The sequence below is a fragment of the Electrona antarctica genome (genome assembly GCF_951216825.1).
Source record: "Electrona antarctica genome assembly, chromosome: 5".
NCBI classification, from domain to species: Eukaryota; Metazoa; Chordata; class Actinopteri; order Myctophiformes; family Myctophidae; genus Electrona; species Electrona antarctica.
This window is the reverse complement of record NC_136810.1, coordinates 152,501-165,000: the sequence shown is the minus strand read 5'-3', so window position 1 is coordinate 165,000 and position 12,500 is coordinate 152,501. Positions and strand designations below refer to the sequence as shown.

Below are 12,500 nucleotides of genomic sequence, written 5' to 3'. Positions count from 1 at the left end.
AAACACCATGCTGTACTACTGTAGTGTACCCACATCAGATCTACAAACACCATGCTGTACTACTGTAGTGTACCCACATCAGATCTACAAACACCAAGCACCACATCAGTGTAGTCATTTATCAGATGCTCTTAAAGGAGAATTCCATACTAAAAGGCTTTCTTACCTTTCTTTGTAGTTGTTACGTCCCCACCAAAGAGGTCCAGGTGTTATTTTGTGCAAAAGCTCCTTATTGGCTATTTCCCCTACCATAAGCCCTACATGAATTGCATTGAACTGAATGGGAATTGAATGGGGCTATGGTGTGTTGTGCTAATTCGCTTATTTCCATCGTTCAAAATTATAATTTTTTTGTATATATCCTCTCTTCATAATGTAAATAATATCCCAAGCGGCACACTTTACTACTTATTTCGATGGAAATAAGCGAATTAGCACAACACCCCATAGCCCCATTCAATTCCCATTCAATTCAATGCAATTCATTGAGGGCTTATGGTAGGGGAAATAGCCAATAAGGAGTTTTTGCACAAAAAAACACCTGGACCTCTTTGGTGGGGACGTAACCAACAACGGTAAGAAAGGTAGGAAAGCCTTCTATCTAGAGTGATGTACAGTAAGCAGAACAACATAGTGATAAATCACATACTGTACATAGAAATACTCATCTAGGATCATCAGCAAGATAAGAACGTAACATCCGCCTAACAGTTGACCTTTATTCAGACGGCGGCCATCTTGCCAGCAAGGTGCTAACGAGGTGCAACTTCCCATAGAGAGCCCATTCATCCAATCAGAAAGGTCCTGTTTAATTATATTAAACGACGTCGAAATCACCAACATGGCAGCTGTAGGGAAAGCTTGAATTATCCTCTTTCGATCTGTAAAGTGTTTGTTTCATAAAAATCCAACGTAGACATGTTATGAGTAGCCTCGGAAACCCAGGGGTTTTTATTTCCAGGGAGAAAAAAAAAGTCTGGGTCCGAGTCCACTTCAATTCGGCATAGAGTAGCGCAAACATCTCTCACTCTCTGCTGATTTCTGATCGTCTGCACCTTTGTTAAATTGACACACACACGCACACCCGTACACACACTCCTCTCTCTCTCTGTCGCTATAATTAATTAGTCTCATGTCCAGCAGCTGCGCACAGTTTCTCCCGGCCGGGAGCTGCCTATGCCATAGAAAGCATAGGTGAGTTCCGGGCTATGTTATGAGCTACTTCCTGTCAATAAATTCCTTGCAGGTGATATATTTTCTAAGTGCTGCAGATATACAAACACCATGCTATTCACCTGTATGTATTTACAACAGATCTACAAACACCATGCTATTCACCTGTATGTATTTACAACAGATCTACAAACACCATGCTATTCACCTGTATGTATTTACAACAGATCTACAAACACCATGCTATCCACCTGTATGTATTTACAACAGATCTACAAACACCATGCTATTCACCTGTATGTATTTACAACATATCTACAAACACCATGCTATTCACCTGTATGTATTTACAACAGATCTACAAACACCATGCTATTCACCTGTATGTATTTACAACAGATCTACAAACACCATGCTATTCACCTGTATGTATTTACAACAGATCTACAAACACCATGCTATCCACCTGTATGTATTTACAACAGATCTACAAACACCATGCTATCCACCTGTATGTATTTACAACAGATCTACAAACACCATGCTATTCACCTGTATGTATTTACAACAGATCTACAAACACCATGCTATCCACCTGTATGTATTTACAACAGATCTACAAACACCATGCTAGTCACACCACATGCCAGGTTTACCCGGCCATACCCTGCATCGATACTTCATGAACAGCGCCCTCTTCCTGCCGAGCTGAGAATGAATCAACAGAAAGTCAGTTGTTATTGGCCAACAGTACACACACATGCACACGCACACGCACACACGCACGTGCATGTGCACACGCACACACAAAACCACTGCACAGCAACACAAACAAAGCACAGTTGCAATACTACAGAGCGTAGCAGACCCGCCCCCTTTCATGAGGGCGGGACTTTCAACTAAAACAACTGCCCTTTTAACCGTCTGTAAAACAACTGCCCTTTTACCCGTCTGTAAAACAACTGCCCTTTTACCTGTCTGTAAAACAACTGCCCTTTTACCCGTCTGTAAAACAACTGCCCTTTTACCCGTCTGTAAAACAACTGCCCTTTTACCTGTCTGTAAAACAACTGCCATTTTACCCGTCTGTAAAACAACTGCCCTTTTAACCGTCTGTAAAACAACTGCCCTTTTACCCGTCTGTAAAACAACTTCCCTTTTACCCGTCTGTAAAACAACTGCCCTTTTACCCGTCTGTAAAACAACTGCCCTTTTACCCGTCTGTAAAACAACTGCCCTTTTACCCGTCTGTAAAACAACTGCCCTTTTACCCGTCTGTAAAACAACTGCCCTTTTACCCGTCTGTAAAACAACTGCCCTTTTACCTGTCTGTAAAACAACTGCCCTTTTACCCGTCTGTAAAACAACTGCCCTTTTACCTGTCTGTAAAACAACTGCCCTTTTACCCGTCTGTAAAACAACTGCCCTTTTACCCGTCTGTAAAACAACTGCCCTTTTACCTGTCTGTAAAACAACTGCCCTTTTACCCGTCTGTAAAACAACTGCCCTTTTACCCGTCTGTAAAACAACTGCCCTTTTACCCGTCTGTAAAACAACTGCCCTTTTACCCGTCTGTAAAACAACTGCCCTTTTACCCGTCTGTAAAACAACTGCCCTTTTACCCGTCTGTAAAACAACTGCCCTTTTACCTGTCTGTAAAACAACTGCCCTTTTACCCGTCTGTAAAACAACTGCCCTTTTACCCGTCTGTAAAACAACTGCCCTTTTACCTGTCTGTAAAACAACTGCCCTTTTACCTGTCTGTAAAACAACTGCCCTTTTACCCGTCTGTAAAACAACTGCCCTCTCCAGACCACGAATGCAGCATTTACTACATGGTGGAAGAAATGCAAAATGCCACTGCTTTCCATGCCATACCGAAAGGCAGCATTCAGGAGAATTGCTCTTCCGAACTTGAACACAATATTGTGCGTTGAACAAATTTGTTTATAAATCCATGTCGTTACACCTGCATCTCCACTAGCTAAAGAGTGCTGGGTTGCGTCCCGAAAATAGCTGATGTACAAGCTTGTAGATCTGCTATTTTCGCTATTTTTGTCCAAAAGTGCACCTCTTACGAGATTTCAGCCACTGCACTCTGTCTCTGGGGGTCCCCGGGGGTCTCTGGGGGTCCCCGGGGGTCCCCGGGGGTCTCTGGGGGTCACCGGGGGTCCCCAGGGGTCTCCGGGGGTCTCCAGGGGTCTCTGGGGGTCCCCGGGGGTCTCCGGGGGTCTCTGGGGGTCCCCGGGGGTCTCTGTGAACAACAACAACTCCACAAACAACAGTTGAGCTTTTCACACATGCTCACCCTGGGGACCCCCGGTGCTCCGCCATTGGCTGAAACCTGGTCACATGATTTGCAGTGTTGCCAATTTAAAGTAACTGTTTTGCCCTTTCTGAAACCAGTCCCTTGACTTGAAGTGCTCTCAGGAGGTTCCCTCGTCAGAAAGTGCCCCTCCAGCTGAAACAAGTTCCCTTGATTAGGGTGCTGGGTATACAAAACTGTTTGGAAATACACTCGCCCTCCTTGTGCAGAAACAGGAAACAGACACCATTCGTTGCCATGGTTACCATCACGCAATTGTGTTACCTGTTATTTTGTTTGTACAGTTATATTGCATTGCATCGTGTATGTTTGTGACATGTGGATCTCATTAATATGGAAAAAGGAAATACAGCGTGACTGTCAAAAATGACATGTCATATACATCCATGGTGTTTATAAATCATTGTGTTAAAAGTTGTTGTGTGGTTTCATAACTTTCATTTATAGTTTTTTCACGGTGGGGTAAATAAAGAGCCCTTGTGAACATCAGTTGGAGCGTTGTCTATTCTGCATCAGATGACGATTGTTTAGGAGGAGTTTATTTATCATTTATTTGTGGTGGTTCTTACATTTGTAGGTCTTGGTTTCCATGCGGACAGAGAGCAGGGCTGCACAAGGCAATGGAGTCTAGATCGGCACAGACTCGCTCTTGAGGGCTTTATAAGCCACTTCCACTCAAGGCTGCTTGGTTTCGGACGACACTTAATATGGTGCAGCCTCGCGTGAACGCGCATATCGAGGGCAAGTGTGTAGCGCGAGTGGCGAGGAGCTGGTTTCAGAAAGGGGGTTTGTTTCACTTCCTGTTTACTTCACCTCCTATCACGTGCACGCTCCTATGACGTGCATGCTCCTATCACGTGCACGCTCCTATGACGTGCATGCTCCTATCACGTGCATGCTCCTATCACGTGCACGCTCCTATGACGTGCATGCTCCTATCACGTGCACGCTCCTATGACGTGCACGCTCCTATGACGTGCACACTCCTATGACGTGCACGCTCATATGACGTGCACGCTCCTATGACGTGCACGCTCCTATCACGTGCACACTCCTATCACGTGCACGCTCCTATGACGTGCACGCTCCTATGACATGCACGCTCCTATCACGTGCACACTCCTATGACGTGCACACTCCTATGACGTGCACACTCCTATGACGTGCACGCTCATATCACGTGCACGATCCCATGACGAGCACGCTCCTATCACGTGCACGCTCACATGACGTGCACGCTCCTATCACATGCACGCTCCTATCACGTGCATGCTCATATCACGTGCACACTCCCATGCCGTGCACGCTCCTATGACGTGCACACTCCCATGACGTGCACGCTCCCATGATGTGCACGCTATTATCACGTGCACGCTCCCATGATGTGCACGCTATTATCACGTGCACGCTCCCATGACGTGCACGCTCATATCACGTGCACGCTCCCATGACGTGCACGCTCCCATGACGTACACGCTCCTATCACGTGCACGCTCCTATCACGTGCACGCTCCCATGGCTTGCACACTCCCATGATGTAAACGCTCCTATGACGTGCACGCTCCCATCACGTGCACGCTCCTATGACATGCGTAGACTGCACACTTACACAGCCGTGCACGGTGGACGGTGGACGACACACACACACACACACACACACACACACACACACACACACACACACACACACACACACACACACACACACACACACACACACACACACACACACACACACACACACACACACACACACACACACACACACACACACACACACACACAATGACACACAGACACGGGGGGCGTGCATGTGCGTCTTACCCCCGTCATGGCGTCGATGCGTTCGGTGCTGTCGGGGTCTCGTACGGGCGAGTCGCTGTGCTGCGAAGCCGAGTCGCACTGACTCAGAGACTCACACGACTCCGTTAGAAACCCCCCCGCCCCCCCGGGGGGTACACAGGGCTAGCGGTACGGCACACAGTACCACAGAGAGGGAGGAAGAGGAGGAGGAAGAGGAGGAGGAGGAGGAAGGAGGAGAGGACAGTGAGGGAGGAAGAGGAGGAGGAGGAGGAGGAGAGGACAGTGAGGGAGGAAGAGGAGGAGGAGGAGGAAGAGGAGGAGGAAGAGGAGGATAGGACAGTGAGGGAGGAAGAGGAGGAGGAGGAAGAGGAAGAGGAGGAAGAGGAGGAGGAGGAGGAAGATGAGGAGGAGGAGGAGGAAGAGGAGGAGGAGGACGAGGAGGAGGAGGAAGAGGAAGAGGAAGAGGAGGAGGAGGAAGAGGAAGAGGAAGAGGAAGAGGAGGAGGAGGAAGAGGAGGAAGAGGAGGAGGAGGAGGAAGAGGAGGAAGAGGAAGAGGAAGAGGAGGAAGAGGAAGAGGAGGAGGAAGAGGAGGAGGAAGAGGAGGTGGAAGAGAGGACAGTGAGAGAGGAAGGACAGTGTTTCCTGAGATGGACTCTGGAACAGTGTTGTTTTCGTCGACTGAATGAAAACTAAGCTATGATGACTAAAACTAAGACTAAGTGTATTGACAATTTCGTCAACAGATAAAAAATGTTAGGAAGGGACTAGTGGACAAGAGATCCAGTATAAGTCATTTTACACTTGGTTGCATGCTGAAAATAGCCGATCTACAAGCTCATAAAATACATGCATATACAGTTGAATGCAGAGAGACAGTGTAGCGTCTCAGTAAACTATAGGATCATAGAATGCAGAGAGACAGTGTAGTGTCTCAGTAAACTATAGGATCATAGAATGCAGAGAGACAGTGTAGCGTCTCAGTAAACTATAGGATCATAGAATGCAGAGACAGTGTAGTGTCCCAGTAAACTATAGGATCATAGAATGCAGAGAGACAGTAAACTATAGGATCATAGAATGCAGAGAGACAGTAAACTATAGGATCATAGAATGCAGAGAGACAGTGTAGCGTCTCAGTAAACTATAGGATCATAGAATGCAGAGAGACAGTGTAGTGTCTCAGTAAACTATAGGATCATAGAATGCAGAGAGACAGTGTAGCGTCTCAGTAAACTATAGGATCATAGAATGCAGAGAGACAGTGTAGCGTCTCAGTAAACTATAGGATCATAGAATGCAGAGAGACAGTGTAGCAACCAAATGGACGTGTATAGGTGGTCCGTGGCTCAAATGGGTCTGAGAGGCTAAAATGTCATCAGTTTGTAGACAAACTGTGGACTCTGACTGAAGATAAGATGCTGGGTGGAGGTGTGGTGGTTATCACTCTAATGAATAATAAACTGTGAACTATTATCTGACGTCTCTGGGACTCTGATTAGGGGTTTTTCTCCTCATGGTCGTGTTGTCGTAAAACACGTGCTTCTCTTCGTCTAATGTTTAGGTTCTTCTAATCTGCTGATTTTGCGTTTTTTTATTTTACGACCTTATCTGAATTGTGAAGGACAGACCGGTCTTAACCCTGACCATGAATCCATGATGTACCCAATGAGTCACGTTGTTATTTATCTGAAGGACACTGAACCACACCGATGTAACTCCCTGCAAGCAACACAACAGCTTTAACCCATTTAGCAGATCTACAAGCTCATAGCGCGCCACTCGGTGCCGCGCTATGAGCTTGTAGATCTGCTATTTTTCAGTAGATAAAGCATAACATAATGCTTAAAACACCAACAGCGGTTCCCGCCCAGAATGGGTTAAGTACATGTCACACACCGATGCAACTCCTTGCACCGAATACTAGTTAAAATTAGCGAAATGTGTAGCAAATCTGCAAAAACAAAGCTTACCACTAGCTTTCTTCACAAATGTGTTCATAAAAGTCTCTATACTATCACATATAGATGTGTTCCAACCCAACTCCCTTGGGAAACTTTGTGACAGCTGCTGAAAGTTGGGCTACCATTATCAACCAATATAAGGCAAAATTCCCAAAATTTCATTATGCTTTTAAGTATCATGTGACAAATGTCAAACTAGGGGGTTTTCATGATGCTGAATCCATTCCAAGCATGAGTTTTGCATGAAAAACACTCCTTGGGCTAAATTCAGCCATAGCCACCCGAATGTGCACACATTTGTGATGACGGCTATGGACATTTTTAGGCAAAGGCGTGTTTTTTGTGAAAAAATAATGATTCAAAATCATGAAAACCCCCTAGTTTGACATTTGTCACATGATACTTAAAGCATAATGAAAATGTGGGAATTCTGCCTTATATTGGTTGATAATGGTACCCCAACCTTCAGCAGCTGTCACAAAGTTCCCCAATTAAGGGAGTTGCCACATTTAGACTAATTGTCCCTTATTATACCAACGATCTGGCCTCTAAACACAGTCACCCCGGCAGGCGTGTGTGTGTGTGTGTGTGTGTGTGTGTGTGTGTGTGTGTGTGTGTGTGTGTGTGTGTGTGTGTGTGTGTGTGTGTGTGTCGCTGTAGTACAGGATGGTCAAGAACACATTAACCCATTCTGGGAGGGAACCCGTTTTGGTGTTTTAAAGCATTATGTTATAGGCTACTTTAGCTATTGGAAAATAGCAGATCTACAAGCTCATAGCGTGATCTACAAGCTCATAGCGTGATCTACAAGCTCATAGCGCGCCACCGAGTGCTGCGCTACGAGCTAGCAGGTCTGTTATTTTTTGAAAAATCCTGAAAATGTGGCGCAAATCTTTGAATATTTATTCTTTCACAGTGAACGTTTTTAACTCATATCTTTGCTTCTGGGTGGGGGGTCCCTGGAACTACATATTTTCAGATGGGGGTCGACGGCCAATTACATATAATTTGTGGGGTCCTTGACATGAAATATTGAGCACCACTGATACAGAAACATGAGGTATTTCAGAAAACTGTCAGGATTTAGAAGACATGTGTAGAATCGTTCCCAGGTCAAAATGTTGGTTAATCCAGAGCGATTTACAGTAAGCAAGAACAACAATAAACAACAACCCAGTGGATCAGATAATGAGTTGTTGTGATGCTGAGGACACGGACAGGAAGCACTCAAACAATCACTCTCCCCTGAGATGCACTCAACTTCCTGTTAACCCCACTTAACCCCAGTCAGTCAGTGTACAGTACAGTACAGCTACAGTAGCCAATCGGTGGCCCATCTGTTGTTTGGTAGATCTATAGACCATCCATTATTCATACACACTTAGACTACATCCTACTGCAGGGTTCCCCAATAGGCGGCCCGCGGACCATGTGCGGCCCGTGGAGCTCCCCCTTGTGGCCCCTGGAAGAATTTCAAAAAAATGTAGGGGGTCTCAGATATAAATGGCATTAAATGGGGGTCAGTAGCCTATGCATGTCAAACTGGGCATCCTTTTCAAATGGGGTCTTGCCCTGAAAATTAATTTTCAGGTCAAGACCTCGACCTCGTGCGTGCGGACTCGGCCCCCAGCCTGGTACCCTAGACAAAATACGGCCCTTGGGGAAAATTAATTGGGGAACCATGTCCTACAGTGTACTGTACGATCAGTCCAAGACCAGCGAACAGGACCATGGCTTAGACTACATCAGTGTACTGTACCATCAGTCCAAGACCAGCGAACAGGACCATGGCTTCTTAGACTACATCAGTGTACTGTACCATCAGTCCAAGACCAGCGAACAGGACCATGGCTTCTTAGACTACATCAGTGTACTGTACCATCAGTCCAAGACCAGCGAACAGGACCATGGCTTCTTAGACTACATCAGTGTACTGTACCATCAGTCCAAGACCAGCGAACAGGACCATGGCTTAGACTACATCAGTGTACTGTACGATCGGTCCAAGACCAGCGAACAGGACCATGGCTTAGACTACATCAGTGTACTGTACCATCAGTCCAAGACCAGCGAACAGGGCCATGGCTTAGACTACATCAGTGTACTGTACCATCAGTCCAAGACCAGCGAACAGGACCATGGCTTAGACTACATCAGTGTACTGTACCATCAGTCCAAGACCAGCGAACAGGGCCATGGAAATAAGGCTTTGGTCCTTCATGTTGTTATAGAGCGCGTGACATCATCATCAAACCTGGAAGTTATGCAGGAATGCCTACTGAGTGGCAAAAAACTACTTTCTGACCTCGACAGCCCAGACATCCACACAGAAATGTCCTGTCTGATTGCATTAAACAACATTAAACAATGTTAAACTCACTTTGCTGTTGCTTTGCCACTCGATGTGCCTCTGACTTTAAAACATTCTGGGCGGGAACCCCTTTTGGTGTTTTAAACATTATGTTATAATTTAGCTATTGAAAAATAGCAGATCTACAAGCTCATAGCGTGCCACCGAGTGGCGCGCTACGAGCTTGTAGGTCTGCTATTTTTGAAAAATCGTGAAAATATTTATTTTAGAAAAATGGAGGATTCAGAATAAATTTTTTTAAATTTTGAGGTCAGGCCTAAATGGTTTAAGCATGTGCACACCCTCTATTCTTACATTCAAAGAATTCCTCAAAATATCCCCAATTAAAAACATTTGTTTTATTATTATTTTTTTTTACCCATTTTTCTAAGTTTTCTGAAAAACTTCAAATATTTATGTAGCAGCATCAAATCTTTGTAATTTTTTAATACTGTACATACTGTACAGAACCCCAGAATGGGTTCAGAGTTCCATGAAAAGACAAATACATTAATTAGAGAGAAAAAGATACTTTTAATAAGTGGGAATAGCAGATCTACAAGCTCAAAACACATCACATCGCAACATGTTATGGGCTTGTAGATCTGCTTTTTTTTTTTACGTCCGGGCCTACAGTATACCTATTGAAAGATATATATAAAGTATAGTAACTCTCTCGCTGGTTTCTGGTATACGTTATTCCTAATCCATGTTTATAACCATATTATTATGATCCATCTAACTACATTAGACCGGCTTTACTCATCCTTATTCTCTCAAGTGCAGGAACTCAAACAAAGGACAAGAAGATCACGTGAACTTGACTTTACTCCTTGGTAAATGACATGTAGGATAACAGACGTACGTATGAACTCTGAACATACAACCTGACACTAAGTTAATAATAAAAAAGAAAGTCAGTCGTTCCGCGGAGCAGGGGGAGATAGCTTCATGTTATGATGACGAAACCGGAAATCGATACTTATGCTGGGCTGCTAGGGCTTCTGGGAAATTGAGTCCAATGCAAGTGGACGGTGGTTTTGTCTGACTACAACAGCCTCCCAGCCCCCTCCATTCTGCTTGGCAAGATGGCGGGTGGTGCGATCGTTCAAAAACAAACTGAGGAACGGATCTGGACCGGATTTTCACGGATCAAACGCCCAAATACTTCAGCGTATGATCTAAAGGTTATAAAACAATCCAGGCAGCGTAGGATATTTGATTAAAAGGCGGGTTCCGCGGGTTGTGGCGTCAAACTGTTAGGATCCAGCACTGAACAAACACAAGGGAGGAGTTTAAATAGTGACTGGAGCTCATCGCCCAACCTGGCTCAGCTGGTTCCCACAGCTGACGTGGCAGCGGTGGCCGAACGGATTGCGGAGCGGTCTTGATACCGGAAGGTCGCCAGTTCGAATCAGCGGTCCGATACGTTAAAATTACCACCGCTGAAGTGCCCTTGAACAAGGCATTGAACCACTACGATGAAATGTTCTATGAGCAGGGCCTGGCTGGAAACCAGTTCTTGAGCTTAGCCCAGATACCCTGGGTAAATATAGTAATCATTTCATTTCATTTCATGGCACTCAGGGCCATAAGAAAGCTAGATGGATAGATGGCTCTGGACTCTCCCAAGTCCTGCTCCTCTGACTCTGAGTCAGAGTCAGAGGAGCAGGAATTGGGAGAGTCCAGAGCCATCTAATAGAAGAGTTAGGACATTGAGGGGGCAGAAACCCAGAGCCATCTAATAGAAGAGTTAGGACATTGAGGGGGCAGAAACCCAGAGCCATCTAATAGAAGAGTTAGGACATTGAGGGGGCAGAAACCCAGAGCCATCTAATAGAAGAGTTAGGACATTGAGGGGGCAGAAACCCAGAGCCATCTAATAGAAGAGTTACGACATTGAGGGGACAGAAACCCAGAGCCATCTAATAGAAGAGTTAGGACATTGAGGGGCAGAAACCCAGAGCCATCTAATAGAAGAGTTAGGACATTGAGGGGCAGAAACCCAGAGCCATCTAATAGAAGAGTTAGGACATTGAGGGGGCAGAAACCCAGCCCTGTTCATGCAGCCGGAACTGAGACAAGCTGGAGTTGGAAATACATTGTTTTCAACGAGGGCGGCGCAAATAAGAGCTATTTTAAGCATGTGTGCAACATGACAACTGTTTTAAAGTATTGTACAGTAACAACTAAAGTGTCTTTAATGTTTATGTTGTACTATTACTACAAAACAATCTAAAATAAAGGGATTTAAGATCATTAAAGCTAGGCTGTTGCCTGAGTCCAATGCATTTCTGCCTACTTCCGGTCCAGTGTGTGCGTGCGTGCGTGCGTGCGTGCGTGCGTGCGTGCGTGCGTGCGTGCGTGCGTTCGTGTGTACCTGTGCAGGCCCAGAGGACGAGGGGTAGGTGAGGTTGGTGTGTCCGTTACTCTCAGTCTCGTCTGAAACAACAACAACAGTAAAAAATCAACATCGACATCAAGAACATAAAACAAGACTTAATTAGTCCAAAAATTACAGAAATAAGATCATCTCCGTTGATCAAAGATCGTCCTACTCGACACCCAAGCATCAAACGTACTGTAGCTACTGTTGAATAATGACAGCGCAACACCTGTCATGATGTCACAGACATGATGTCACAGACGTGATGTCACAGACGTGATGTCACAGACGTGATGTCACAGACGTGATGTCACAGACGTGATGTCACAGACATGATGTCACAGACGTGATGTCACAGACGTGATGTCACAGACGTGATGTCACAGACATGATGTCACAGACATGATGTCACAGTCGTGATGTCACAGACGTGATGTCACAGACGTGATGTCACAGACGTGATGTCACAGACATGTCACAGAGCGAGTTCAGTCAGGAAAC

At 45.4% G+C, this 12,500-nt stretch overlaps 1 protein-coding gene across 1 annotated transcript in view; it reads right to left on the bottom strand.

Moving 5' to 3' along the window:
- Nucleotides 1–12,500, bottom strand: part of LOC306924124 (anoctamin-5-like) — a 71,638-nt gene that overhangs the window by 44,398 nt on the left and 14,740 nt on the right. Inside the window, exon 2 of the mRNA XM_079502482.1 lies at nucleotides 11,994–12,055. Within this exon, the coding sequence (XP_079358608.1) occupies nucleotides 11,994–12,055 (62 nt within the window). The remainder of the gene's footprint in view (nucleotides 1–11,993; nucleotides 12,056–12,500) is intronic.